This window comes from Nicotiana tomentosiformis, chromosome 3 (assembly GCF_000390325.3).
Source record: "Nicotiana tomentosiformis chromosome 3, ASM39032v3, whole genome shotgun sequence".
In the NCBI taxonomy this organism is placed as follows: Eukaryota; Viridiplantae; Streptophyta; class Magnoliopsida; order Solanales; family Solanaceae; genus Nicotiana; species Nicotiana tomentosiformis.
Window position 1 is genome coordinate 150,863,265 of NC_090814.1, and position 25,833 is coordinate 150,889,097.

Here is a 25,833-nt window from a genome sequence, read left to right on the forward strand (position 1 = left end):
AAGTCATCAATCCTCGGCAAATGGATACTTGTTCTTGACGGTGACTTTGTTCAACTGCCGATAATCTATACACATCCTCATCGATCCATCTTTCTTCTTCACAAACAACACAGGTGCACCCCAGGGTGAGACACTAGGTCTAATGAAGCCCTTATCCAGTAAATCTTGCAACTGCTCCTTTAATTCTTAGGAACATCGGATGCCCTAATCCTCAACTGAATGGTAGCCAGATCTCAAATAAATCTTTGAAAACACCTTGGCACCCTAAAGCTGATCAAATAAATCATCAATCCTCGGCAATGGATACTTGTTCTTGATGGTGACTTTATTCAACTGCCAATAATCTATACACATCCTCATCGATCCATCTTTTTTCTTCACAAACAACACGGGTGCACCCCAGGGCGAGACACTAGGTCTAATGAAGCCCTTATCAAGCAAATCTTGTAACTGTTCCTTCAAATTTTTCGACTCTGGCAGGGCCAGGCGGTATGGCGGAATGGAAATGGGCTGAGTGTCCGGAGCCAAATCAATGCAGAAATCAATATCTATGTCGGGTAGCATCCCCGGCAAGTCTGCAGAAAACACCTCTGGAAACTCACGAACAACCAGCACTGAATCCATGGAAGGAACATCCGCACTAGAATCGCGGACATAAGCCAAATAAGCTAGACACCCCTTCTCGACCATATGTAGAGTCTTCACATAAGAGATAACCCTGCTGGTAGAATGGCCAAGAGTCCCTTTCTACTCAAATCGAGGCAACCCCTACAAGGCTCAGGTCACCGTCTTAGCGTGATAATCGAATATAGAATGATAAGGTAACATCCAATCCATACCCAGTATGACATCAAAATCAACCATATTGAGAAGTAGAAGGTCTACACGAGTCTCAAGACTTCCAATGGTGACCACACACAAATGATAAACATGATCTATAATAATAGCATCTCCCACTTGTGTGGACACATACATAGGAGCACTCAAAGAATCACGGGGCACAAACAAATAGGAAGCAAAATAGGATGACACATAGGAGTAAGTAGATCCTAGATCAAATAGAATTGAAGCATCTCTACTGCAAACTGAAACAGTACATGTGATAACATCATCAGATGACTCAGTCTCAGGCATGGCTGGGAAAGCATAACACTGGGGCTGGGCCCCACCACCCTAAACTACGTCCCTGGGATGGCCTATAACTGACTGGTCTCCACCTCTAACGGCCTGACCTCCACCTCTAACAGTCTGGCCTCTACCTCTGGCAGCCTGACCCCTGCCTCTGGATGGCTGAGCAGGTGGTGCAGCAACTGGTGCCGGAACCATGGCACGAGGACTCTGATGCTGTGAGTTTCCCGTTGCCCGAGGGCAAAATCTAGCAATGTGCCTCGGATCACCACAAGTATAATATAACCTCGGCTGTTGTGACTGTTGACCCTGAAACTGACCCTGTCGACCTGAATAACCACCCTGATAACTCTGGAGTGGAGGTGCACTAATAGGAGCTGGTGGTGCACTGTAGGCTAGCTGGTCAGAATAAAGCATCTGAGGGCCACGACCACTTGAGGCATCGTGGGATGCCTGGAGCGCTGAATGAAACGGACTGGGAGGATGGCCTCTACCAAAAGTACTCCTGCCTCTAGATGAGACACCGCTGAACTCACCGGAATGACGAGGTCTCTTGTCAGACCCCTGACCTCCCTAAGTAAGAACCATTTTGACTCGTCTGGCGACATTAGCAGCCGCCTGAAAAGAAATCTCACTCCCAGTCTCCTTAGCCATCTGCAATCTGATAGGTTGAGCAAGTCCATCAATAAACCTCCTAACCCTCTCTCTCTTGGTGGGAAACAAAAAAATTGCATGACGGGCCAAATCCACAAAATGGGTCTCATACTGAGTAACAGTCATACTGCCCTACTGGAGACGCTCAAACTGACAGCGACGCTCATCTCTCAATGTGATAGACAGAACCTTCTCTATGAAGAGCTGAGAGAACTGGTCCCAAGTAAGAGCAGGCGACCCAGCTTGTCTGGTCAACAAGTAATCTCTCCACCATTTCTTGGCGAAACCAATCATCTGAAATGCAGCAAAATCACCCCATTGGTCTCCACTATACCCATGTTTTGTAGGACCTCGTGACAACTGTCAAGATATTCCTAGGGGTCCTCTGAAGGAGCACCACTGAAGTGAATAGGAAAGAGCTTGGTAGACCTGTCCAATCTTCATAAAGCCTCAGAAGACATAGCTAGCCCATCTCCGACCTGTGCCGCAATAACCGGCTGAACTAATCCGACTGGCTGAGCTGTTGTAGCCTGATACTGGGGGAGCTATCTACTCTGGAGCGGGAGTGGTGGAAGTCTGGGCTCCTCCTCCAGCCTGAAAAATTGCTGGTGCCATGGGAAATGCGCCAATCTGGGTCACACTCTTCATAAGGCCCACAAAACGGACCAAAGCGTCCTGAAGTACTGGGGTAGCAATGAACCCCTCCGGAAGCTGAGTTGGTCCTGTAGGAATAGTCTGGGCTGGAACCTCCTCGCCAAGCTCTATCTGAGGCTCCATTGCTGGGGCTGCTGCTCAGGCTCTAGGCTAAGCCCTTCCCCTGTCCCTGCCTCGGCCTTTGGCACGGCATCGTCCTCGACCTCTGCCCCGCGTAGAAGCTGCCACTTGAGGCTCTGGCTTCTGCTCAGCTGAGGAAGCAATACGTGTTCTCGCCATCTGCGAGAGAATAAGAGTAGAAGAGTTCAATCGGAATTGAAAAAGCAAAATCGCACGACAGAGAAGAATAGAAGTGAAACTTGTTCCTAAACTTCATAGCCCATGTACTGGTAAGTATCGAGCCTAACCTCGACGAAGTAGTGACGAGGCTAAAGCAAGGCACCTACAAATCAGCCGGTACAATTTAACAGTGTATATACAAATAACATAAATGAAGAACAAAACAGGAAATGTTGGGAGGGGAACATACTGAGGGGAATACAAGATAAAGAACTACAACAAAATGATCACCGAAGTAGTCAATATACCATGAATCAATAGGAATATTGAATACAGTAAAGGAAAAATGCACGGCATTACCTTTCGAGCTTTTACTCTCAATCTCACCATAAATTTAATAGAAATGACACGGCATCACACTTCGTGCATTAACTCTCATATCATGGCACGACATCGCCCTTCATGCTTTTACACTCACAATATGGCATGGCATCACCCTTCGTGCATTAACACTCACAATATGGAACGGCATCACCCTTCGTGCATTAACACTCACAATATGGCACAACATCAACCTTTATGCATTAGCACTCTCCCTTACCATAATGCAATGCATAAATAACAACAGGGAGATAGAATAACAAGTACAAACCTTACTTCAACATTTGGTTCCACAATATAAATCTCAACTTTTAAATGAATACTCGATTACCAACAGAAAATCCGTAACCATGATAATGATGATCAATTTAACAACACGAGTATAAACAACAATTAGGCATATGAAAGAGACAATATAAGAAAACGGAAGAAACATGGAATACAGGTAAATTCGAGGCGCATAAGTACTCGTCACCTCATATATACGCTGCTCACATGAATTTCACTTAGCAAATAATCTAAGGTTGCTAATTCCCTTAAGTCAGGGTTAGACACAACACTTACCTCGCTCCGAAGGCTACTTAATTCTCAATCACATCTTTTCCTTTGGAATTCACCTCCAAACCACTCGTATCTATTAAAAATTACTCAATAATATCAAATATTGCTAAAGAAATCAATTATATTGCATAAATTAAATTTCCCAAATTTTTTTCCAAAAAGTTAAAAACTCGACCCCGGTCCCGCTTAGTCAAAACCCGAGGTTCGAACCAAAATTTATTTACCCATTCGCCCCCGAGCCCGAATATATAATTGGTTTTGGAATCCGACCTCAATTGAGATCTAAATCCCCAAATTTCCAAAATTCCTAGTTTCTACCCTAACCCCTAATTCTTCCATGAAAACACTAAATTTTAGGTTGATAATTCAAGCAATGTAATGGGTAAATGAAAGAAAATGGTTTAGAATCAATTACCAACACTTTGGGTAAGAAAATGACTCTTGAAAATCGCCTCTACCCGTTTTGTTCTTGAAAAAATGTTGAAGAAATGGCTTAAACCCGTGTTAGGTTATGGTTTATGCATTGGGCGACAGTGTGCGTCGCGTTCGCAAGGCCACTGTCGCGTTCACGAAGGGTACTGGCTGCCAAGACTTTGCGTTCCCTAGACCCTGCTCGCGTTCGCAATGGTTACTCCCCCTGGCCTTCGCATTCGCGAGACATTGCTCGCGTTCGCGATGAAGGAACGACCAACCCTCCCCCAGGTCCCCAAGTGCTTCGCGTTCACGATGAGCCGGTCGTGTTTGCGAAGGGTAAATCCCCCGTCACTTCGCATTCAAGACAAGGACTTCGCGTTCGCGAAGAAGAAGTCTTAACCTCACCAGTTTACTCTTCACGTTTGCGAGAGGACCTTCGCGAACGCGAAGAAGGATATGCTAGACACCAGAATCTGCAGAAAACCACATTTTTTCCAAGTCCAAAACATCTCGTGGCCTATCCGAAACTCACCCGAGCCCTCGGGGCTCCAAACCAAACATGCACATAAGTCTAAAAATATCATACGGACCTACTCGCATGATTAAATCGCCAAAATAACACCTAGAACTCCGAATTTAGCACCAAATCAAATGAAATTCTCAAGAACACTTTAAAATTTCTATTTTCTCAACTGGACATTTGAATCACGTCAAATCAACTCCGTTTCTCACCAAATTTCACAAACAAGTCTTAAATATCATAATGAACTTGTACCGGGCTCCGGAACCAAAGTACGGATCCGGTACTAACAATGCCAAACATCAATCAATTCTTAAAAACAATTAATTTTCAGACTTTTAATTTTCATCAAAAATTCATAACTCAAGCTAGGGACCTCCGAATTCAATTCCGGGCATATGCCCATGTCCCATAATTCTATATGGACCCACTAGGACCATCAAAATATGGATACGGGCCCATTTACCAAAAATGTTGACTGAAGTCAACTAAAATCAACTTTTTAAGACATAAATTCTTATTTTCATCAATTTTCAACATAAAAGCTTTTCGGAAAGCTGTCCGGACTGCGCACGCAAATCGAAGAAAGTAAAAATGAGATTTTTAAGGCTTAAGAGTGCATATTCGAGTGCTAAAACATAAGATGTCTTTTTAGGTCATCACACCAGGATCAATTAACACATTCTTAACTTGAGATTTATTTACGAGTACAGATATTACCAGTGCATCGTTGTGGGACTGTACGATGCCTTCAGTTCCCTCATCGTTGAAAGACAAGGTTCCTTATGGTACGTAATCTCGAGTCCGTTTTTCCCTCGTGATGAACACTTTGGTGCGCTTTAATATCAGCCCTTGGGGAACGTCGACCCCACCGATGATCATGTTAATGACGTGTTGAGGCTCCTCCTGCTCGATCTGCTTACTAGAATCTCTATTCCTAAAATGATTTTTGGCTCGATCGCTCAAGAACTCCCGGAGATATCCCTTGTTGAATAACCGGTCTACTACCTTTCTCAATTGTCGGCAATCCTCTGTTATGTAGCCGTGAGTGCCATGATATTTACATATTAAGTTGGGATCCCTTTGGGCTTGATCGGACTGTATAAGTCGAGGTATCTTTGATGCGTCCGATGGCAGACACGATAGCAGCAACATCGATGTTGAAGCTGTACTCTGATAACCTCAGCACTTCCTTAGGCTCGATGGGCCTTGACCTCGATCGCTTCTCCTTTCACTTCTCACAGTATTTCATCCATACCTGTTACCCTTACGATCACCATTGTACGGTTGATACCGATCTCTACTTGACCTTGGTTTATGATCAATGTCTCTTTTAGATCAGTCACTAGCTCGGATGGGATAAACAGATCCGGAAGGGGACCCAAGCTGATCATCTTCGACCCTAATTTTTTATTGGTACTCGTAATGCACATCGGCCCAAGTTACAACCGGATATTCTACCAAATTTTTCTTCAACTGTTGCGAAGCTAATAAGCTTCGAGTATTGAGTCCTTGGGTGAAGGTCTGAATGGCCCAATCGTCTGCCACCGGCGGTAGGTCCATCCGTTCCATTAGAAACCTTGACACGAACTCCCTCAACATCTCGTTATCTCTTTGCTTTACCTTGAAAAGTTCTGACTTCTTGGTCTCGACCTTGATGGCTCCGGTGTGTACTTTTAAAAAAGCATCTGCAAAGCATAGCAAATAAGTCAATAGATTTGGGGGGCAAGTTGTGATACCATATCATAGCTCCTTTTGACAAGGTATCTTCGAACGTTTTCAGCATGACAGATTCGATCTCATCATCTTCCAAGTCATTCCCCTTGATGGCACACGTGTACGAGGTCACATATTTATTTCGATCAGTTATTCCGTTGTACTTAGGAATTTCAGGCATGCGGAACTTCTTCGAGATTGGCTTCGGAGCTGCGCCTGGAGAAAAAGGTTTTTGAACAAACTTTTTGGAGTCTAGCCTTTCAATATCGGTAGTGCTCCGAGGATTTGGTCAACCCTTAATTTGTAGGTCTCCATCTTCTTGTCGTTGGCTTCGATCTTCTTTTCTCCCATTTCTACCCGTTTTGTTAATTCCTCGAGCATCTTTATTATCTCAGGGTTGGTCCCGGGTTCAGCTTCATTTGGCCTATCTATGGCTGGTTCATTTCTGCGAGTGTTTTCCCGGGACGGTTCAAGATCAACTTCACTGGGAGCGCGAATTTGGATTTGTAGTTGGGCTATCGCTGCCTGATGAGCCTGCAGCATTTCGAAGATCACCTATAAATTAATCCCATCTCCTTCACCACACGAGTATTTTGGGCTACCGATCGGACTAACCCCGCGGACGCTGTTCTTTGGATCGATAGGCAAATTTGTGTTAATGGCCAAATGTGAGTTGGCGTCGATCGGGTCCGCGATCGAAATTCCGTTGGGATCGGCAGGGGCACCTCTTTACCGGGCACCGTATTATTATTCTCGCCATGGTGGCCAGACTTAATATCCGTGTTTAGAGGGGCAGATTGGGAGTTTGACATTTTAAACTTTGACCTGAAATCAAAGACACTTCAAAGAACAAGTGTGAAGTAGGGTGTGTTATGGAAATTTGTATCAAATTGCCTACATTATCCTTAACCCCCACGGTGGACGCCAACCTGTTTACCCTCAAAATTGGATAACAATTAAATTTGTGAGTGATTTTAAGGATATGTGGACTAATTCGATACAAAATGATAAATTGAGTTAGAATGGACAAGTAAAGATACATAAAATTCAAACCATGCGAGGAGGATGATTCTAGCCTTAGTGACTTTTTCACCCTCGATCCGGGTTCATAGTGAATAATATTGATGAATGAGAGAAAGAGCTTGCAATAGCAGTGAAAATAGTAGTATATTACTTTGGAATACGTGTTACAATGTGCCTAATAAATTATCAGACCCCCTTTATGTAGTAGGGGAATCCTACTTTAAGTACAACTCTATAAAAGGTAAAAAATCTTTTATTTAACTGATTGTATGTTTTTCATCGATACGTGCCGAGATCCACGTTGTGATATTCGGCCGGTCGCGGATATTACGGCCTTCATTGGTCGTGCTTGATTTCCCGACAATGTCTTCCGAAATCTTTCAGGATTTGGATCGATCTCGAATCATAACCTCAATATTCTCGAAGGTAGACAACGATGAGACCTTTGCTTCGATTTCGATCCTTCGCAATCATATCTCGAGCTCGTTTTACCTTATTGGAGGTCGCAGTGTATCATAAGCTCGGTCTTTACCCGTATACATGATGGTAGGCTATAATCCCGTATTTTAGTCGCTTATTGCACTCTAATTTATTGCACTTTACTTATGTTGAGCTTTAATTAGTAGTGCTTTACACTTATTGCGTGTTTTATGCCATGTAGGAGTGATTCCGAGTTATTTAGATGTTACAGAGCAAATTCAAGCTATTTGGAGCTTTGAAGTCTGAGTAGAAGCCCAAGGGATTAAACCTAGATCGCGTTCGGGGGTCAAGTACGAAGTCCGGATGTCAAAACTGGAAAGAAACGAATTACTCTAAGAAACATACATTGTCGCGCCGCATGGGGAGGTGTGGCTGTGTAAAATATGCCCAGAAACTGATTTGCAACTCGTACCGGAATTTCCCACAAGCGCGTCGCATGCCGCGGCACGGCATGCGGCGCGATAGTACAAAACTCTTAGAGTATCTTTCCATTTTTCGCTAAAAAGGGTATTTTCGTCCGGGGTTTATTGGTGGATAGCTTAAATACACGGGGAAAACATCATTTCTGAACTTTTGACATACCGTAGACCTAAGGAAGCTAAGGAGAAGAGGGAGAAATAAGAGCACAAGGATTCCATCCTTCCTTCCTCACTCAATCGAGCTACGAACTACGATAATACTGTTTAAATCTAATCCCTGTGGATACGATAATTATACTATACTATATTTGACTAGCGAGCACAATTTAAGTGTGTGTTTAGCGCTCGTCAAATTTTGACGCCATTACCGGAAATTGACATTCAATAATGTTTGAAATAGTTTATAGTGCTAATTCAGGAATTAACTTTTAATTTTTTTAAATTTTTTTTATTTTTAGTTTTGTTATGTTAACTTCTCTTCAAGATTTCTTTTGTTGAAGAAATCTCGAAGAGCATATACTTGTTATTGAACTCTAAATGATGTGAAAATAAAGTACAACTCGCCTAAGAAAACGGTTGAAGAGTTAGCAGTTGAATATTATCAGCGGTGTGCTACGTGTTTTAAATGTGGTAGAAATCATCTATGGGTTGATTGTCAAGCAGATAGGTATTCTTCCTATGCTTCATCTTTTGAACACTCTCACTTTGTCTCTAGTCCGTACAGGTATGAGGATTCATATGGGTACAATTCTAACTCTGGTTGGGATGAATACCCTTATTTTGACTGGAATGAAAGCGAAGTGAGACAACCACCTCAAAAGGAGAATGGTAGTTTAGAAGAGCTTATGTATAAGTTCATAAATAAGGTGAAAGAGGAATTTATACAAGATGATGAAGCCAGTAACAACCTAAAAATGCAAGTGAATCAATTAGTAAATAGACTTAGCTCGTTGCATTGTGATGGTAAATATATGGAAGAGATACCGTGTGAAAATGAGTCTACCCGAGATGATGAACATCTACATAGAGAGTTTTTCACTCTGCAAGAGGACTTTGTTTCAACTGAAATGATTGAAAATGAGGCTTTGGTTGATTATGAAGCAATACAAGAAGAGTTAAAACCCCTATCCACCAATCTACAATTACAATTTTTAGTATAAGAGAATGAAGAAGCATTGGTCTTGGACATACCACATGAATATTCGCATGACCTTTCTTCTTCATTTTCTTATTCTAACCTTGATCATGTGAATTTTATTTTTGGGGATTTACAGGAATATGCAGGGATTGATCTTGTGAATGAATGCAAAAATAAGTTGAGGATAATCCTATAAGAACAACCCACCGCTCAAAATGAGGCCAAGAAAGAAAGAAAAGAGCGAGTCTTGCAAAAATCCCTAAAGGACTTTGGCCTGATGAGCTCCATAAAGAATTTTGAGGAGCAAAAGCGGAAAATGCATTCGGGATTAGGGGTGGAGTTCACAAGTTCTCAGAAACGGAAAAAGTTCAGGGGAGTTTTCTTTACCTCTTACTTTTTATTTGTGTGTCATGGGGACATGCCACAATTTAAAGTGTGGGGGTGGGGACGTAAATATGTAAATAAATATTTATTTTCATTTCTTGTGGGTGTTTTCGTTTCTTTTGATTGAAATTTTTAAGTTCGAAGAAAAAATATATATATTATTTTCTTTAGGTAGTATAATAATTCCCTCTTGATTTTTCTTTGTGTCGCGGTTCTTTTTCAAGGGTTTTGTTTGAATCGGGTATAGTTAGTTTTTTTTAGGAGTAGGAGATATTGTGTTGTGATTTTAAATGAAAGCAATATCTCTTCACTATATTATGCCTTGAGAATAGAAAGTGCTTTAGTTATGACGCTTAGGCTCAGTTTTTGACTCTTGTATAAGTACCTTAAATTATATGATCTTAACTTTGTTTAACTGTTTTGACTAGAGTGTCTCGATGAGTCAGATCCTGAGTGAGTTATGTGCCATGTGTGTGTGAGGTTTCGTGTATTCCGTGCATTGCATTTGATGTCTAGAACTTGCCCCGTGTATTTGCAAAGCGAAATAGTAGTTTTATTAAGTCTTGGAAGTGATATAGGCGTATCTTTGTTGATCCAGTTATATGTTGTACCCACCTAATTATTATGTATCTTACTTAACCCCTTTGAGTCTATAATACTGTTTTTTTGGCAACAATATTACAAGCCTTACTCATTTTACCTTTCGCGAGCACTTGAAATTGTTATAAACTTTGTAAAAGTTAAAGTGTGGGGTGTTAGTTGGCTTTTGAGTGGAACTAATAAAATAAGGATAAAGGTGCACTGTTTTAAAAAAAAATAAGAGCTGCGTGAATTGAAAAAAATATAATTACATTGTTGTGCGAATATTCATTGATAGTAGTAACTTTTGATGTATGTGTTCTTAAAGAAGTGGGGAGTTGACATATATTTTTATAAGGGTGGAGTTATGGTTTGACAAAAGTGTGAGATTTTGAACTGTCAATTGTATGTATTAAAGTGCTTAGGGAGGTGTAGTCAATATATCCAAATGTATCCTACATGTCCCGCAACCTACATTAAACTATATAAAACCTTACTTGATCCTTGACTCAATGAGCTCAATTAGTAGAGTTATGAGCAAGCTTATGGTACGTCTTTTGTAGCACATGAGTATTACTTCTGAGAGTGATTGAATTCTTTCTATCTTGAGTTCCTAATTGTTCTTAAACCTTATTATTTTTGGAACTACTCTCTATTGTTGTGTGAGGGCAATTTATTCACGAAGCAAAGGTAATGTCATTAACCTCTGTGTTAGAGTAAGTGAGCAGGTTGTGAAAAATGCGTGGTGCTTTTGAGTTAAATCTTGAGACTAGAATATTACGGTATTGTGCTTAATCTGTTTTATTTATTCTTGGTGTGATGAGTTAGGAGAGTTGTTTAAAAAAAGGTTGTTTCTATGTGAAGTGTAGTTTGATTGCTCGAGGACGAGCAATGGTTTAAGCGTGGGGTGTTGATGGTAGGCTATAATCCCGTATTTTAGTCGCTTATTGCACTCTAATTTATTGTACTTTAATTGTGTTGAGCTTTAATTAGTAGTGTTTTACACTTATTGTGTATTTTATGCCGTGTAGGAGTGATTCTGAGTTACTTAGATGTTACAGAGCAAATTCGAGCTATTTGGAACTTTGAAGTTTGAGTGGAAGCCCAAAAGATTAAACCAGGATCGCGTTCAGGGGGGGAGGGTTACCAAGTTTGGATGTCAAAACTGGAAAGAAATGAATTACTCTATGAAACTTACACTGTCGCGCTGCATGGGGCGACGCGGCTGTGTAAAATATGCCAAGAAACTGATTTGCAACTCGTACTGGAATTTCCCACAAGCGCGTTGCATGCCGCGGTGTGGTAGTACAAAAATCTTAAAGTATCTTCCCATTTCCGTTAAAATGGGGTATTTTCGTCTAGGGTTTATTGGGAGATAGCTTAAATACATGGGAAAAATATCATTTCTAGACTTTTGACATACCTTAGACCTAAGGAAGCTAAGGAGAAGAGGGAGAAGCAAGAGCACAAGGATTTCATCCTTCCTTCCTCACTCAAGATTCGATTTTGGATTGTATTTATATTTTTCTATACTTTTATTTCATTTGTGAAGAACTTCTCCATGTCTATGGAGTGGATCCTTTTGTGTTTTGATGGATTCAATGTATTGATGATTGTTTGTAGATTATAACTCTATTTTATGTATTTGAATAGTCTTTGGAAGATTTAATTGTTGCATCTATATCTACTTGTTCTTGTAATCGAAAGAGGCATAACTTGTGATATCTTTGCATAATATTGTTGGTTGAGTTCATAGATTCTTCTAAGTAATCGAAAGAGGCTAGTTGAATCATTGATTAAACCTATTTGGGAGGATAATTGAAAGAGGTTCTCCTAAAAACCAATCCATTACGAATTCTTGCATATCTTCACCGAGCTTAAATTGGTTCATATTGTGAGGTTGAAGCTTAATCGAGAGAGGAGTTTCTGCTAAACATTTGTACTGATAATTAAGTGAATTCGAGAGACTCACTTGAACATTAGAAGTGACTTATCTAGAGTTAAATACCAAACAATTATCTTGCACTTATTCCGTCAAACCCTATTTTCTCATATTGATAACTTCCTTACTTACATTTGTTGCGATTGTCATTAGTCAATAGTTTAGATTCTTAGTTAATTTTAATTCTTAATTGTATAAATCTCAACTGTTGATACTTCTGGATAGCAATCGAGCTACGAACTACAATATAATACTATTTAAATCAAATCCTTGTGAATATGATAATTATACTATACTATCTTTGACTAGCGATCATAATTTAAGTGTGTGTTTTGCGCTCGTCAATACAACTTTGTAAACTGATTTAAATATTATACACTATTTGTTACCATAGAAGGAAATTGAACCACCATATATATATAAAGGTAAAATCAATTGTTACTAGAATTCAAAGGGCGATCCATCCCTTTCTGTGCAGAGCATAAATTTAGGTGTAAAAATTTACTAAAATTACAAAATATAAGAGATATGAACTTATGTATGCTATATTAAAAGCACGAAGCCCTTAGCGAAATATTATTCGCTTTTTTACCCATTAAAAAAAAGATTTCATATTGGACAACATTGTAATTTAAATTATTTTCCTAATATTTAAGACATTAAAATCAATTAAAATTTTAATTATTAATTTTTTCTTTTTTGAAATATTTATAGAGTCTTAATATTTAGGACTTTAAAATCGATTAAGATTTACCTTACATAAATTCTTTTCCTAATTAAAGTATGTAATATATTTATAGTTAGTAGTACCAAAATTAGAAAAATTTTAAGGCTAAATATTAACTACCACTACTTGTCAAGAAGACACGTAGAAGGAGTTCTTGGACATAAAGTTTTTGAAAATTAAGTATAATTTGCTTATGTTTTTTTCCTAATATTTTGTATCTTGAGACCAACTAAAATTTTATTTATTAAATTTATCTCTTTATTTGAATTAAGTCCTTATATTTAGGATTTTGATATCAATTAAAATTGAATCAAAATCAATTAAATATTTATCTTATATAAATTATCTATATCTATATCTATATCTATCTATATGTTATACTATATTAAAAGCACGAAACCCCTTAGCGGAGTGTCATTCATCTTTTTTACACTTTAAAAAATAATTTCACATTGGATAAAATGTAAATTAATAACTTTTCTAATATTTAAGTGAAACATATTAAAATTTTGGTATTAAATTTTTTCTTATTTGAACTATGTAGAAACTCCTAATATTTAAGTTATATGAATTTATTTCTTAGATTTCTAAACATTAAAGGTTACTATGGTAAACTACCATAAGCACATTAGGACGAGTAAGAAAATATCTTTAAATAAACGACATGCTTACGTATAAAAATAATAATAATTCATAGTAATAATATATGACATACTTTAATTTTTTATTTACATATTGTAATATATGGCCATATTAAATCACAAACCAAATTACAATATTTGACAAGTGAAACATAGATAATATATTTAAATTTATATATTGAAATTAGCAGTAAATTGTACTCTAATTTATAAGATCATTTAAATTATAATGTTTTACATATTATTTTTTTAAATCTATGCTTATTTAAATAATATAGGAAGTCAAATAATATTATTCATGTGATTTTTTAAATTTTATTCACATCGATAAGATTCACGCGCAACACGCGTATTCTAAAACTAGTAACTTTAAAAGTTTAAATCCACCCATTTAAGGCTAAGAACTTTTAAAGTTGATCCCAAACAGTTTAAATCCTCCGTTTTTTTTAATCCACCCATTTTTTATCCATTTATCTTCTTGCCTCACAAGTTTTGTATAGTTGACTAGGGAAAAAGAAAAGGCCTAAATCCTGTAGTTTGGCTGCTGAATAGTGAATGGGATCAAATATCAATTATTGGACGGCATATATATAGGTATATTCCCATTGAAAATTTGGCATATATATAGGTATATCAATTATTATTTTCGAGTGGAGGGACCATAGCTGTATGTATACATACCTGATACCATTCCTCCAAGTTGTTATATATACTCCAAAGACTTTAGAAGAAATGCTAATTAAAGTAATCATAGGTCAATTTTTATTTCACCACTAAGAAACAATCCCATTTTCAATGTCTTACGATCATGTTGTCCACAATCATTTTGTTAGCATGCCTACGTTAGTTGTCTCCTCGGCTCTGATTAGTATAGTTATACACCTAGTAATTTCTTTGCAAATTATAAAAATTATTGCTACATACAATATTGAAACTTGAAAGTCACGATTTTGAATAAATATATGTGCTTGATATGAATTTGACACTGCAATCTAATTGTTGCCACAGCCAGGTGCATTTTTTAGACTCTACCAAAAGCTCTATTTTTTCTTTATTATGAGATAATTCTTAAAATATTGATTGTAAGAAAGGCTGAGTATGCTCTTGTGACCACAAACAGAGGCGGACCTACCATTAGGGTAGGGGTCATCGGCTGCAGGTAATTTCGGAATATATATATATATATATATATATATATATATATATATATATGTGTGTATATATTTTAAATAATATGTATACATATTTTAACCGGCATCCTAAGATTTTAATCTTATGAAGCTGCATTGGTTGATTTGAGGGAGCATAATTTGACTTTTAGTGCACTGCTTAGGATCAGCTCCAGCTTTAGTATTTGCTCAAACTTTTATTCGATAATGATGCTCCCCACTTTCAAATTATGCCTCAGGCGAAAAATGCTAGTATAATATTTAAGACTAAAATTTTAAGGGTAATTTTAGCAAGTGTCAAGAGTAATTTAATTTCCTATCTATTAAACATCACCTATAAAAAGAAGGAAATATATTACTCGAATTGACAACCGAGTGAATGGAAAGAACGAAAAAAAACAAGACCACCGTAAATTCAAGAAAGGAAATAAAAGTAGAAAAAGGCATTAAAGACAAGATCATGGAGGCCTTACACAAGGCAATTTGAAAATTTCGGCATATCTTAGCTGTATATGTACAAATCAAATAAATAATAAATCTAAATAATATTTGCGTGTTTTATGTGGATGTAGACGCCGGAGCTCTAGTCCCCTTGCTTACCTCTTCCGATCTGAAATCTTCCAAATCATTCTCCATCTTCCTTATTTCTCTCTTCTAAGAGTTTCTCTCTGTGTTGACTTCTCTTTTTGCTCAACTTTTCCTTTTTTCAGCTTTACTCGCTTCCATATTTATTTTTCTATAGTATCTGATTTGTTTTCACTCAACAGTTTAGTTTCCAAGTTTTTTTTTCCGCTTGTGATTGACAATATCAGGTTATTTATATTTGGAGAAGAAGGTTACCAGTTAAGGTTTCTGCTAGTGAGTTGACCAGCGATCTCTTTGCTATTTTGTGCTCAACTGAGATAAAACTGCCGGTCCTGAGGCTCGGGATCGGAGAATATGGGTTCAGAGAGCAGTCAACAACCTGAAAACAATGAGCAACACGACTCGAGACCCTTATATCTCCAGAAGTTTCGGCTCTACGAGACTAGCTCGGTATATGCTTGACGATTTGAGTTACTTCCTCAATTTTTTTTTCTTTATGTTATTAAACTGGAAAATTCCGCTATATGTTTATTTTCCAGTTGCAGACTAGATCATGTATTAGTAACTTTTAGTATTTCAAAGATGTCATTTAACTTCGTTATTTGGTCATTTAGCTTGTTGGCCGAGCAAGTTTTCTGCTTTTTTTAGTTCTCCTAATTTTTACCTACATGCTTATCGACTTGGTTTGAGATTTGTTTAATTAAGATTTCGATTCAATTTTTTTTTTTGTGTCAGTTTAAAACAATATCTCCAAAGCAAATGTTTACATTCAAAAGCAAAGCATAGGAACATATTTTGTGTGATGCATCTCTATAAAGATACAACCTTTAGACCATATGAAAAAAAGGTTACAATTTTGTTGCTTGTGGATGGTCTTTTGGATCTTACATGGCCAATATTGCAGGTTCTTGGTCTCAAAATGGAAATTTTCACGTTTGTATTTAAATCCAAATTGCTTGTCTATTTTCCGAAGGGAAATTCATTTTTCATGAAGAAGGGGAAATGATATGCTTTATCACATTGTTAAGGGAAGTGACTCGCGTGAGGTTGTTTCCCATAGTGCTAAATGAATAAGACTCCTCATTTTAGTAAAGAAAGTAACTAGTACAATGTGGCGTCTTTCTTTATTTCTCTCAAGTTCAAACAGCAGAGAACTTGATAACTTAACAATCTCAACATGTCAATCTGTTTATGAAACAATCAAAGAGGGGAAGTCAGACGGCAAGGCCATATTGTATTTCTATCAAGCAACAGATGATGTGATGTACATCAAGCTCTTCCCTTTTAGCTAAAGGATAAGCATATGTTGTCTCGGGTTGATTCTTTCTTGATAGTACAGGGTTATTAACATTCCTGTTGCTTTCTTGCGTTCTTTTATTGGTGGATGGTTTGTCGTTGCTCTTCCTTTCCTTTTCTAAAACAAATTCCTAGAAATGCACTTAACTATCCACTACCTTCAGCTTGTGCAAACTGTTGTTGGTTACATTGAAGTTGCATTTCCTCAAAATCTTTTAGAAATGATCACAGTCCAAATTCCTTGGCAAGACGTCCAATAAGCTCCCTAATCGATCCTCCCCTATTGTCCTAGTTTCCTCAAAGAACAAGAGTGCTTAAAGAATTTGCGAATCCTTTAGCAAATTTGTTAATTGATTGTTGCATTAGACTATAAGCACTGCTAGGCCTGATTCATGGTGACCATTTTCTATCTTAACGTGTAAACATGTTTCTACTTGTTGTTGGTGTTAGACCATGTTGGATCAGAACTTGTTAAGTTACTTGAATAGAATCTGCTTAAAATGTTAAATATTTCATTTCATCCCAAAATGTTTGGCCTATCGTTTTTCTATAGTGTCAAACAAGATTTGACCACCATTTTGTTGGTAATAAGTGGAATGTGTAAAACAGAGATAGAATACTTATCTAAACTCATCTTAGGTCGACTTTGATAACTAAAGAGATGCTTGTTACACTTCTTATTCCATCATGCAAAATTATACCTTGATTTTGTTTATTCAAAAAAGTAAAGCCAAATAAGGAATTTTTTGTCTTTCCTATGTGGTGTGTACTTTGTGATTTTGTAGATTTTGCCAATCACCAATTTAGTCAGCTATCTCTCTTCCAAGTAAATATTTTCTCTGTCCTCACTTCACGTCACACAGTGTTGTAACCTTATTCCATTTTTATTTTGTACATTTCAGGACTAAATGTCAAAAAAATCTTTTACTTTAACTATTCCCCCAGTTGCATAGAATATCTCTCTCTCTCTCTCTCTCTCTCCTATCTATCTATCTATCTATCTATATATATATATATATATAGAGAGAGAGAGAGAGAGAGGTGTGTGTGTGAATAAGTTGGTTCTCTTTCTTTCATGCTGACCTTATTAACTATGTGGGATGGGAGCATATATATGTGTATAGTCACATATCCTTAGTTATTCCTTTTTTTCCTTCTACTGATTTCACTGGATACTGGATATGGATGAAGATTATGAAGTTATTATAGAAAATTTAATAGAGAGTTTATTTGCTTTTATATAATTGTCACAACGGTTAACTTACTTTTACATGTCGCAGAACTTCTATATGGTTGGAAGGGATAAAACTAGAACTTTTTGGAAAGTTTTGAAGATTGACAGATTAGAGCCTTCGGAGCTAATCATGTATGAAGATTCTGCCACATACTCAGAACTTGAATGCATTGACCTCCTTAAAAGAATACATGAAGGGAACAAGTCAACTGGAGGGCTTAAATTTGTTTCGACCTGCTACGGAATTGTTGGTATGTTATACCACTAAAGTTTCATTCTCTTTCTGAATAGATTTTTTTATTTGTAATGCAACTCTTTGTTTTTGGTGGATTTTAGGTTTTGTAAAGTTTTTGGGACCTTATTACATGGTGCTTATTACAAAAAGAAGGAAAGTCGGAATGATATGCGGTCATGCGGTTTATGCCATTACGAAGAGCGAGATGTTTCCAATCCCCAATTCTACTGTGCTATCCAATATGGATTCTAAGAATGAGAACAGGTCTTTTGTCAATTCTGCATGTAAATGTAAAATGTCCATAGTACTTTTGAGAAGGCATTATAATGGAAATAACAATACTTCTAGTTTCTTTGTATCTTTATGAGATATTATCCTAGTTGTGGTTGTTTCATTTTTATTTTGTTTTCTTTTATTTGGACTGCTCTGAGATTTGTAATCTTTAAACTTGTCTCACGTTTGAGGTAATCTCTATACTATCTTGTCAATAGCCCCTGCAGTGTTTTAGCTGCGTGGACAGTATAAACTATAGTGAGAACATTACAGATGAACATTTTGTAGCTATACTGTTGTAGAGCCCATTGCCAGTTTATTTCCTGCAAATTTACAGGGCAAACTACAGTGGTGTTCTGATGTTAATTTACATGTTGAGTGAGACAAGGTACCATCAGGATTTCAGTGGCACACATGCTTGCCTTTTTTTTCATAGTTTCTTTCGTCAGCATTTCCTCATTCTTTATATTTTTCCTTTTTAGGCACTACATCTGCTTTATTAACTCACTTTTGCTTTTTGGTTCTTTCTGTTTCTCCCTTTATTCTGGGAATAGATACAAGAAGCTCCTGCGCACGGTGGATCTCACAAAGGACTTCTTTTTCAGCTACTCCTATCATATTATGCTTAGTCTTCAAAAGAATCTGAGCAATTGTGAGACTGGACTCACCCTTTATGATACAATGTTCGTATGGAATGAGTTCTTAACCCGAGGAATTCGCTATCAGCTCAAAAATACTCTTTGGACTGTCGCTTTAGTATATGGATTCTTTAAACAGGTATCTTTTTATTTGAAATTGTTTCAGAGGTATATATGAAACCAAAGGGAAATCTGAATTTGACCTCGATGTAGTGGAGAAGATGCTCCTTTTAGATATGATACCAACTTATTTGTTGTACTAGGTGATGATATATTCAGATTCAAAGGAACCTGTGATTTATTCTCAGACTTTAGTATTGTGATGTTTCATGATTGCTTTACCCATTAAATGACTTGGATATTTAGCCATTGCTAGGATAATACTTTAAACATGTTATCATGTAGCTGATGTTTTTTGTAGGTGACGCTTTCTATTTCTGATCGGGATTTCGTGTTGACCCTAATTGCTAGACGTTCTCGTCATTATGCCGGTACCAGGTTCGTCTAATTGACTTTAATACTATATCCTTTTTATCTGATGCTGACTTATCTCATCGGATTCTGGTAGATCTATTACTCCAGCAATAGTGTGCCATTTGAGTAATCTTGGCAGTTATCTATAACTAAGTTGCATCGAAAGATGAAGAAAATTCAAAAGAGTGTTCTCAGTTACTTTCATTTAAATGGTCTTTGTATGATCAGATACATGTGAAGTATAAGTAGATCTAAATTCAGTATTTCAGTTAGTGATCATGGTTCATCTCCTAGTTGTTGAGTTATTTTTCCTTTTATGTTATGCAGATATTTAAAAAGAGGTGTAAATGAGAAGGGTCGCGTAGCAAATGATGTGGAAACGGAACAGATTGTGCTTGAAGATATGCGTGATGGTTGCCCTGTACAAATAAGTGCTGTTGTGCAGAACCGGGGTTCAATACCTCTTTTCTGGTCGCAAGAAACTTCACGTTTGAATATTAAGCCTGATATCATACGTATGAGAAAAGATGCATATTTTATTATGAAGTATGCAATATACTCAATTTTCATGATTGTTTCTTTTTATAGTCTCCAGGAAGGATTTGAAGTTTGAAGCCACCAAACGTCACTTTGAGAATCTTGTAAAGAGATACGGAAATCCAATTATAATATTGAATTTGATTAAGGTAAACTTTATCAGGGAATTTGAATCCAATTTATGCTGCCTTTTCATTTTCAGTAGTCTAACCTTCTCTTGCTCATCTTCCCCTGTATTTGTTGTTAATTTTGACGCTAAACAGACTCGTGAGAAGAGGCCTAGAGAAACAATTCTTCGTGCAGCATTTGCCAATGCTATTGAGTTTATAAATAAAGATCTTTCTGAGGAGAACCATTTGAGATTTCTTCACTGGGACCTGAATAAACACTCTAGGAGGTCTGCTTGCTGCTTCCGAAATTGTTGTTGTTGTTATTTTTTTTCTTTTTCTTGTATGTTGGTCTGATGGGTTGCTGACAACTTGACACCTCTTTTCCAGCAAAGCTACAAATGTCTTGACACTCCTGGGCAAGGTGGCAGCTACCGCATTGGATTTGACAGGCTTTCTGCACTGTCGACTTATCCCTGCCTCAAAGTCTGGGAAATTGCTTAAATTCTCATCCACTGGGTAAGTTTGGTAATCCAAATCCTCCCAGAGAGATTTGATTTTCTCAGTTCACGGGAGTTGATAGTTCTCAAATTAGCTTTATTAAGTAGGAGAGTGCCTCCAACACTTAGCTTGGGCTAAAAAGCTCAGTTGTTCTTGTGGGCTGTGTTGTTGTAAGTTGAGGCTTGGGCAATTTGAACCTCATGCAGGTCCACATAATAACCTTTTGTGTCTGGTTGAACTTTCATTTGCCTAAACAATTGAAATAACCTATGTGAGATAACCACTGTGAGATGGATTTCTTTGTGTAGGCTTCAATATTCTAGAAAGTGCTGTCCAAGATTTCTGCCTAGCAATTCTATGTCCTATATGGGTTTTTTCTCAGCCATGACGGCATCTGAACCCTTTTTTTCACATTGATTTTGTTTATTGCTCTAGCAATACTGGTGATCAAGCTGGAAAAGACCTATGTGAAGTGGGAGCTGAACCGAACTCCTCTAGTGGTGATCTATGTGGAGATTACTATGTCAAGCTTTCAACACTACAAAGAGGGGTGTTACGAACTAATTGCATAGACTGTTTGGATCGCACAAATGTTGCCCAATATGCCTATGGGCTGGTTGCCCTGGGCCATCAGCTGCATGCCTTGGGCTTTATAGATGTGGAGAACATTGATTTAGATTCAGCTTTAGCAGATAATCTAATGAAACTCTATGAAGCAATGGGCGACACACTTGCACTACAATACGGAGGGTCTGCTGCACATAACAAGGTAATTCTGCCTTGTTTGTTCACTCAAAATTCCGCAATTTATTTCTCTAGTCTGCTGATGGATACAGGATATTCTAGTAATAAATTGGTAGTGTGCAAGGATCTTTAAGTAACTTCAAGTCTGAGATGATCTGCAGATACCATATCTTTCAATTACAAGATCCAAGTGATATTCATCTGTTAACTGCTGATCATGTTTAAATTGAAATCTATGATTAGTTTGCCAGTGAAATAAATTCTTTCCTTTTCTGGATATCTAAAGTTGGAAATTCAATATGATGAAATTTTATCTATGAATGTCTTGTTCAAATTGGCGAATTACATTCGACCAGCAAACGCACATGCCGATAAGTTCTAACGAGTCTAGTGGTTCCGTATGCTATACTGATGGATTTGATCAAACAGATATTTTCAGAGAGACGAGGCCAATGGAAAGCAGCAACTCAGTCTCAGGAGCTCTTTAGGACACTTCAGCGCTATTACAGTAATGCCTACATGGACGCTGAGAAACAAGATGCCATTAATGTGTACGTGAATTAGTTTCTTCATAATATGTTTCTTGTATCTGTTCTCGACAGATGAAGGCAAATTAAAATAAATACATGTGGTCCCAATTCCAGGTTCTTGGGACATTTCCGACCGCAAGAAGGTAAGCCAGCTCTATGGGAATTGGATTCAGACCAGCACTATAATGTTAGTGGGCATGGATCAAGTTTAGCCATGGAGAATTCTAGGTAACCTGATCTTTAATTAATGCATATTTTTCCTAACTTATCTTTAATAATGCATTCCCTTGTCTCTTCCTCAGCGTCAATACTTCTATTAGTACAAATTTGTTGAATATTAAGTGTTTTGTTATTGAAGTGTTAAAATTCATCAAGTGAATTACTATATCAAGTTGAGAGCCTTTAAGTCTTAAGACAGTTGAGTTGTGAAGTTGCAAAAGTTAGTCCCAAGTGACCCTGTGGCTTATATATATATGTGATACATTCTAGGAAAGTGAGCTTTCCCAAGTGACCAGCCTTTTACTAGCTAAAGGCTAAAACTCTGTACTATGCTACAACCATCGTCTATCAATCACTTCATCCGTGCAAAATTCATGGTTTACCTTAAGCTTGCCTCCCCCCCCCCCCCTATCTCTGTTTCTGAGATGAATATTAAAGTCAGTCAGTGATGTACTGGAGAATTCACTTACAAAAAGCTGATTAGGGATTTTCAACTTCTGGTCAAAAGTCAAAACCCAAAAGAGAAAAATACTTTAATTAAGCCAGACCAGTGTATGAAAAACCCCCAAAGCTATTACTGAAGCCGTTTCTTCATGTGCAGGTCGTTTATTAAAAGGTCACTATCAGAAGGAAACTTGATCTGCGGAAGCAGCTCTCCTGTCAAGGAGACTGACACAGAGCAGACTGATGACTCTGACCAACCTTTGCCTGAGAGTGCAAAAGGTGGTAGTAAGGGTCTTTCAGAGTCTACCCCAGAAATCTCAACTTGTGGAACTGATATTTCATTTCCAAGGTAGCTTAGTTTAAATTTCTTTGCTGCATAGATTTGTTTATTGCAGCAGAATACATCAGTTGATTCAAAAGTCCTTCGATTGAATGGATGCTAAGTGCTAACCATTGTGACAGTTGTATCTAAATGTGGTTCCACTCCCATCGACAAAACCACTGCAACTTTTGAATGTTATATGTATCTTTTCAATGAAGACTGTAATGATTGTGTTTTTAAGAAATAAATTTAGCAGGTTAGTGGCTATTATATTTATAGCCAAAATAGACGTACTAAGCATTTTATCTCTTTTAAGGAGCTTCTTATTGTCTAAGCATTTTATGTTTTTTAAGAAATAAAGTTAATAGCAGGTAAGTTGCTACACTATTCATGGATGCTAACCGAATGTTGTCACTCTTTAAGATTCTTGTTGGCTCTTTCCAATTTCTCTGTTGCTTCCTCTCTTTGTTGAGATCGAGTGGCGATGCTTTTTGAAAGGGTTGTGTATTTCGTTCTCGCCTTATTTCTTGTTTTCTCATAGTAAATTGGTGCTTATTTCACTTTTAATAGGTACACACCCTCAATGTCTGGTAGACAGCTTTTCCTGGATATGCAATTAGAGCAGTGTCTCAGCAGTGAAAGTGTTAGATTGCGTGAACGTGTTGATTCAGTTGATTTTTCAAATTTCCTAGATATTGAGTGGCTCTCTTCATCTGGAAATTCATGTGAAGAAGAAACATACGAGAGGTATCTTCTTTCCTCTTGATTAAAGCTTTGATAGAATTGAATCCGCATACTTGGTTTTTAACCACTGCTTTCAAAGAAGACCTGGTGGGATCACTAGAGTCAGGAGGGGGAAAACGTATCATATTAATTAATGCTTGCTTCATTGGTTCTCACACCAATATTACCACAACACTTTGCTAGGACCAAAACTTTGGATTTATGCAACTTATTGCATTGAAATAGCGCACACTAAAATAAATTTAAGGAGACTTTATAAAGACTAGCTAGAGGTTCAGGTTTGACTTTCAGATTATCTCACTAAGTTAGTGACTTAATGACGCAAAAACGAAGTAGGAGGCTGATGGTTGTGTTGAGACTTCTTGCACTTCTATATATAATATAATTGTTCGGATCTACTTCAAAAAAATTGACCTTTGACGCTAGGTGAAATGTTACTTTTTGAATACTCTTTTGCTCAGGCTTATTAATACCTAGTACAAGTAAAAGGGAAAATCTTAAACGAACTATTTATTGAAGGAAAGAAAAGAAACGACTCTGTGAACGCCTGTCTTCACAGGACAATTAGAAAATGAAAGAGTATTTAATTCTTTTATTCCACTATGAGAAAAGAAAATAAATGACTCTGTGAATGTCTGTCTTCGCAGGACGATTAGAAAAGAAAAGAGTATTTAATTCTTTTACAGCCTTCTTTCCACTATTCTGATCAAATAAATTGCTCTTATGAACGACCAAGTCAAAACTAGACTAATTGCTAATGCTTCCTTGGCTGTGTTTTCAGACTTTGGTCTTTAAATTTGACACTTAGCTCCATTTGTGCAGATCTGCTATCATAAGCTCACCATCTGGTGTCGTCTCGTCAGATGGTGTAACAGTTGAATCTAAAGCTGAAATAAGCTTTTCAGCAAGTGAGTCAAGCTTGAAGGTCAGTCCGCACAAACCTCCGCTAATGTAGTCTTTTTTTTGTGTGTGTGTGCGCGTGTTTGGGAGGGGGGGTTGCGCGAAATTGGATCTTGCTTTTAGCTGGAAGCCTTGGTTAGAATATGAAGAATCTTAAATATACCTTATACCTTCTTATTTTCTGCCTCTTGTTATTAGCTTCTCTCTACATCTCTAATAATAATACTGACGCACATGAGTAATCCCTTTTTCTTCTTCAATTTTGTTATTTTAGCGGCAGGACCAAACTAGTGGAGATCTCAATTTTGATGCCGAAGGAAGTAGTAAAAGTATTACTGAATTTTCTGAGATGTTTGTGCATTGGGTTAACAATGGAGATATGCTTTTTCCTTGAGGTCATTTCCGGTCTCGTTGAAGCTGTATTCTTTCAGACAATTACATTCAATCAAACCATCCGAAGGATGTGCATTACTTACCGAATAAATGACAGGTGATGTTGATTAGGTAAGAGGGGAACAATGAATTTTGTTAGAGAAAATATGCCTAAACAAAGCCATTGAGCTTGTAAATTGAAGCACTTTAGAAAATGATATAGATAGTACAAAGTAAATAGAAGCAGATGATTCTTTCAGTTGTTTTTTGTTCCTTCATTTTCTACCTAACTGTTTTTGTAGGTTTCAGTTCTGTAAATATCTGCTACAGTTTTATAAGTTGGAGCTCTATTATTCTTTTCTGTATAAAAGCTGATCTTTACCATGTAACATGGTTTAAAATTTTAATTCTTGCATGTAGCTGAGGAGAAATTTAGAGATACTTATATGCTATGAGGTTGCGATCGCAACAGTGATCAATGTAACTAGTATTGAGGAAAGCATAACCTGGAAATGCTTACGGTTTCCGGGATATTCCTATAATGCCTCTGGCTTAAGCAGAGGACTGCTTTGAGTGGTTGCCTCATTGCAGCACCTAATACATGGATTTGGCAGAGGAATTACTGCGTGTTCTTAACCATTGTTATTAGTTATTTTAACATTTTGCAGCTATGTTGACAGAAAGACGTTGCTTTTCAGGCTTTGAAGTCATTGCCTTTGATGGCAGAAATTATAGTGGTTTGGTTTATCCCACCTTTATACTGCTCCTAGCCTAACGGCATGTGTTCTTTTATGAAGAATATCTTTAGTTATCTACCCTGCAATTTGCTAGAAGGGTTGGCCATTGATAGGCATTTATCTATTCTTCAG

General features: G+C 37.4%; 1 protein-coding gene across 2 annotated transcripts; it reads left to right on the forward strand.

Annotated features, from left to right (window-relative positions):
• Positions 1–15,379: 15,379 nt before the first annotated feature.
• On the forward strand, positions 15,380–25,353 carry LOC104109322 (phosphoinositide phosphatase SAC2-like). Of its 2 annotated transcripts, XM_070197859.1 has the most exons (17): positions 15,387–15,844; positions 17,971–18,175; positions 18,261–18,423; positions 18,770–18,820; positions 18,987–19,209; positions 19,492–19,568; positions 19,872–20,059; positions 20,133–20,230; positions 20,345–20,478; positions 20,579–20,707; positions 21,125–21,458; positions 21,863–21,984; positions 22,078–22,191; positions 22,784–22,975; positions 23,519–23,695; positions 24,515–24,617; positions 24,867–25,353. In XM_070197859.1, the coding sequence occupies exons 1-17, from the start codon at positions 15,749–15,751 to the stop codon at positions 24,984–24,986; spliced, it is 2,526 nt and encodes an 841-aa protein (XP_070053960.1). In that variant the 5' UTR covers positions 15,387–15,748; the 3' UTR covers positions 24,987–25,353. The 2 variants fall into 2 exon arrangements, with proteins under 2 accessions (XP_070053961.1, XP_070053960.1); XM_070197860.1 differs by lacking the exon at positions 18,770–18,820 and having other exon boundaries at positions 15,380–15,844.
• Positions 25,354–25,833: the final 480 nt, after the last annotated feature.

What these genes read in the sequence shown, in the direction of transcription:
- LOC104109322 (XM_070197859.1), top strand. Translation starts at nt 15,749, where the DNA reads ATGGGTTCAGAGAGCAGTCAACAACCTGAAAACAATGAGCAACACGAC. An exon ending in TTAGCCATGGAGAATTCTAG is followed by an intron (nt 22,192 to 22,783) that starts GTAACCTGATCT and finishes CTTCATGTGCAG; the next exon opens with GTCGTTTATTAAAAGGTCAC. An exon ending in CAAGTGAGTCAAGCTTGAAG is followed by an intron (nt 24,618 to 24,866) that starts GTCAGTCCGCAC and finishes TTGTTATTTTAG; the next exon opens with CGGCAGGACCAAACTAGTGG.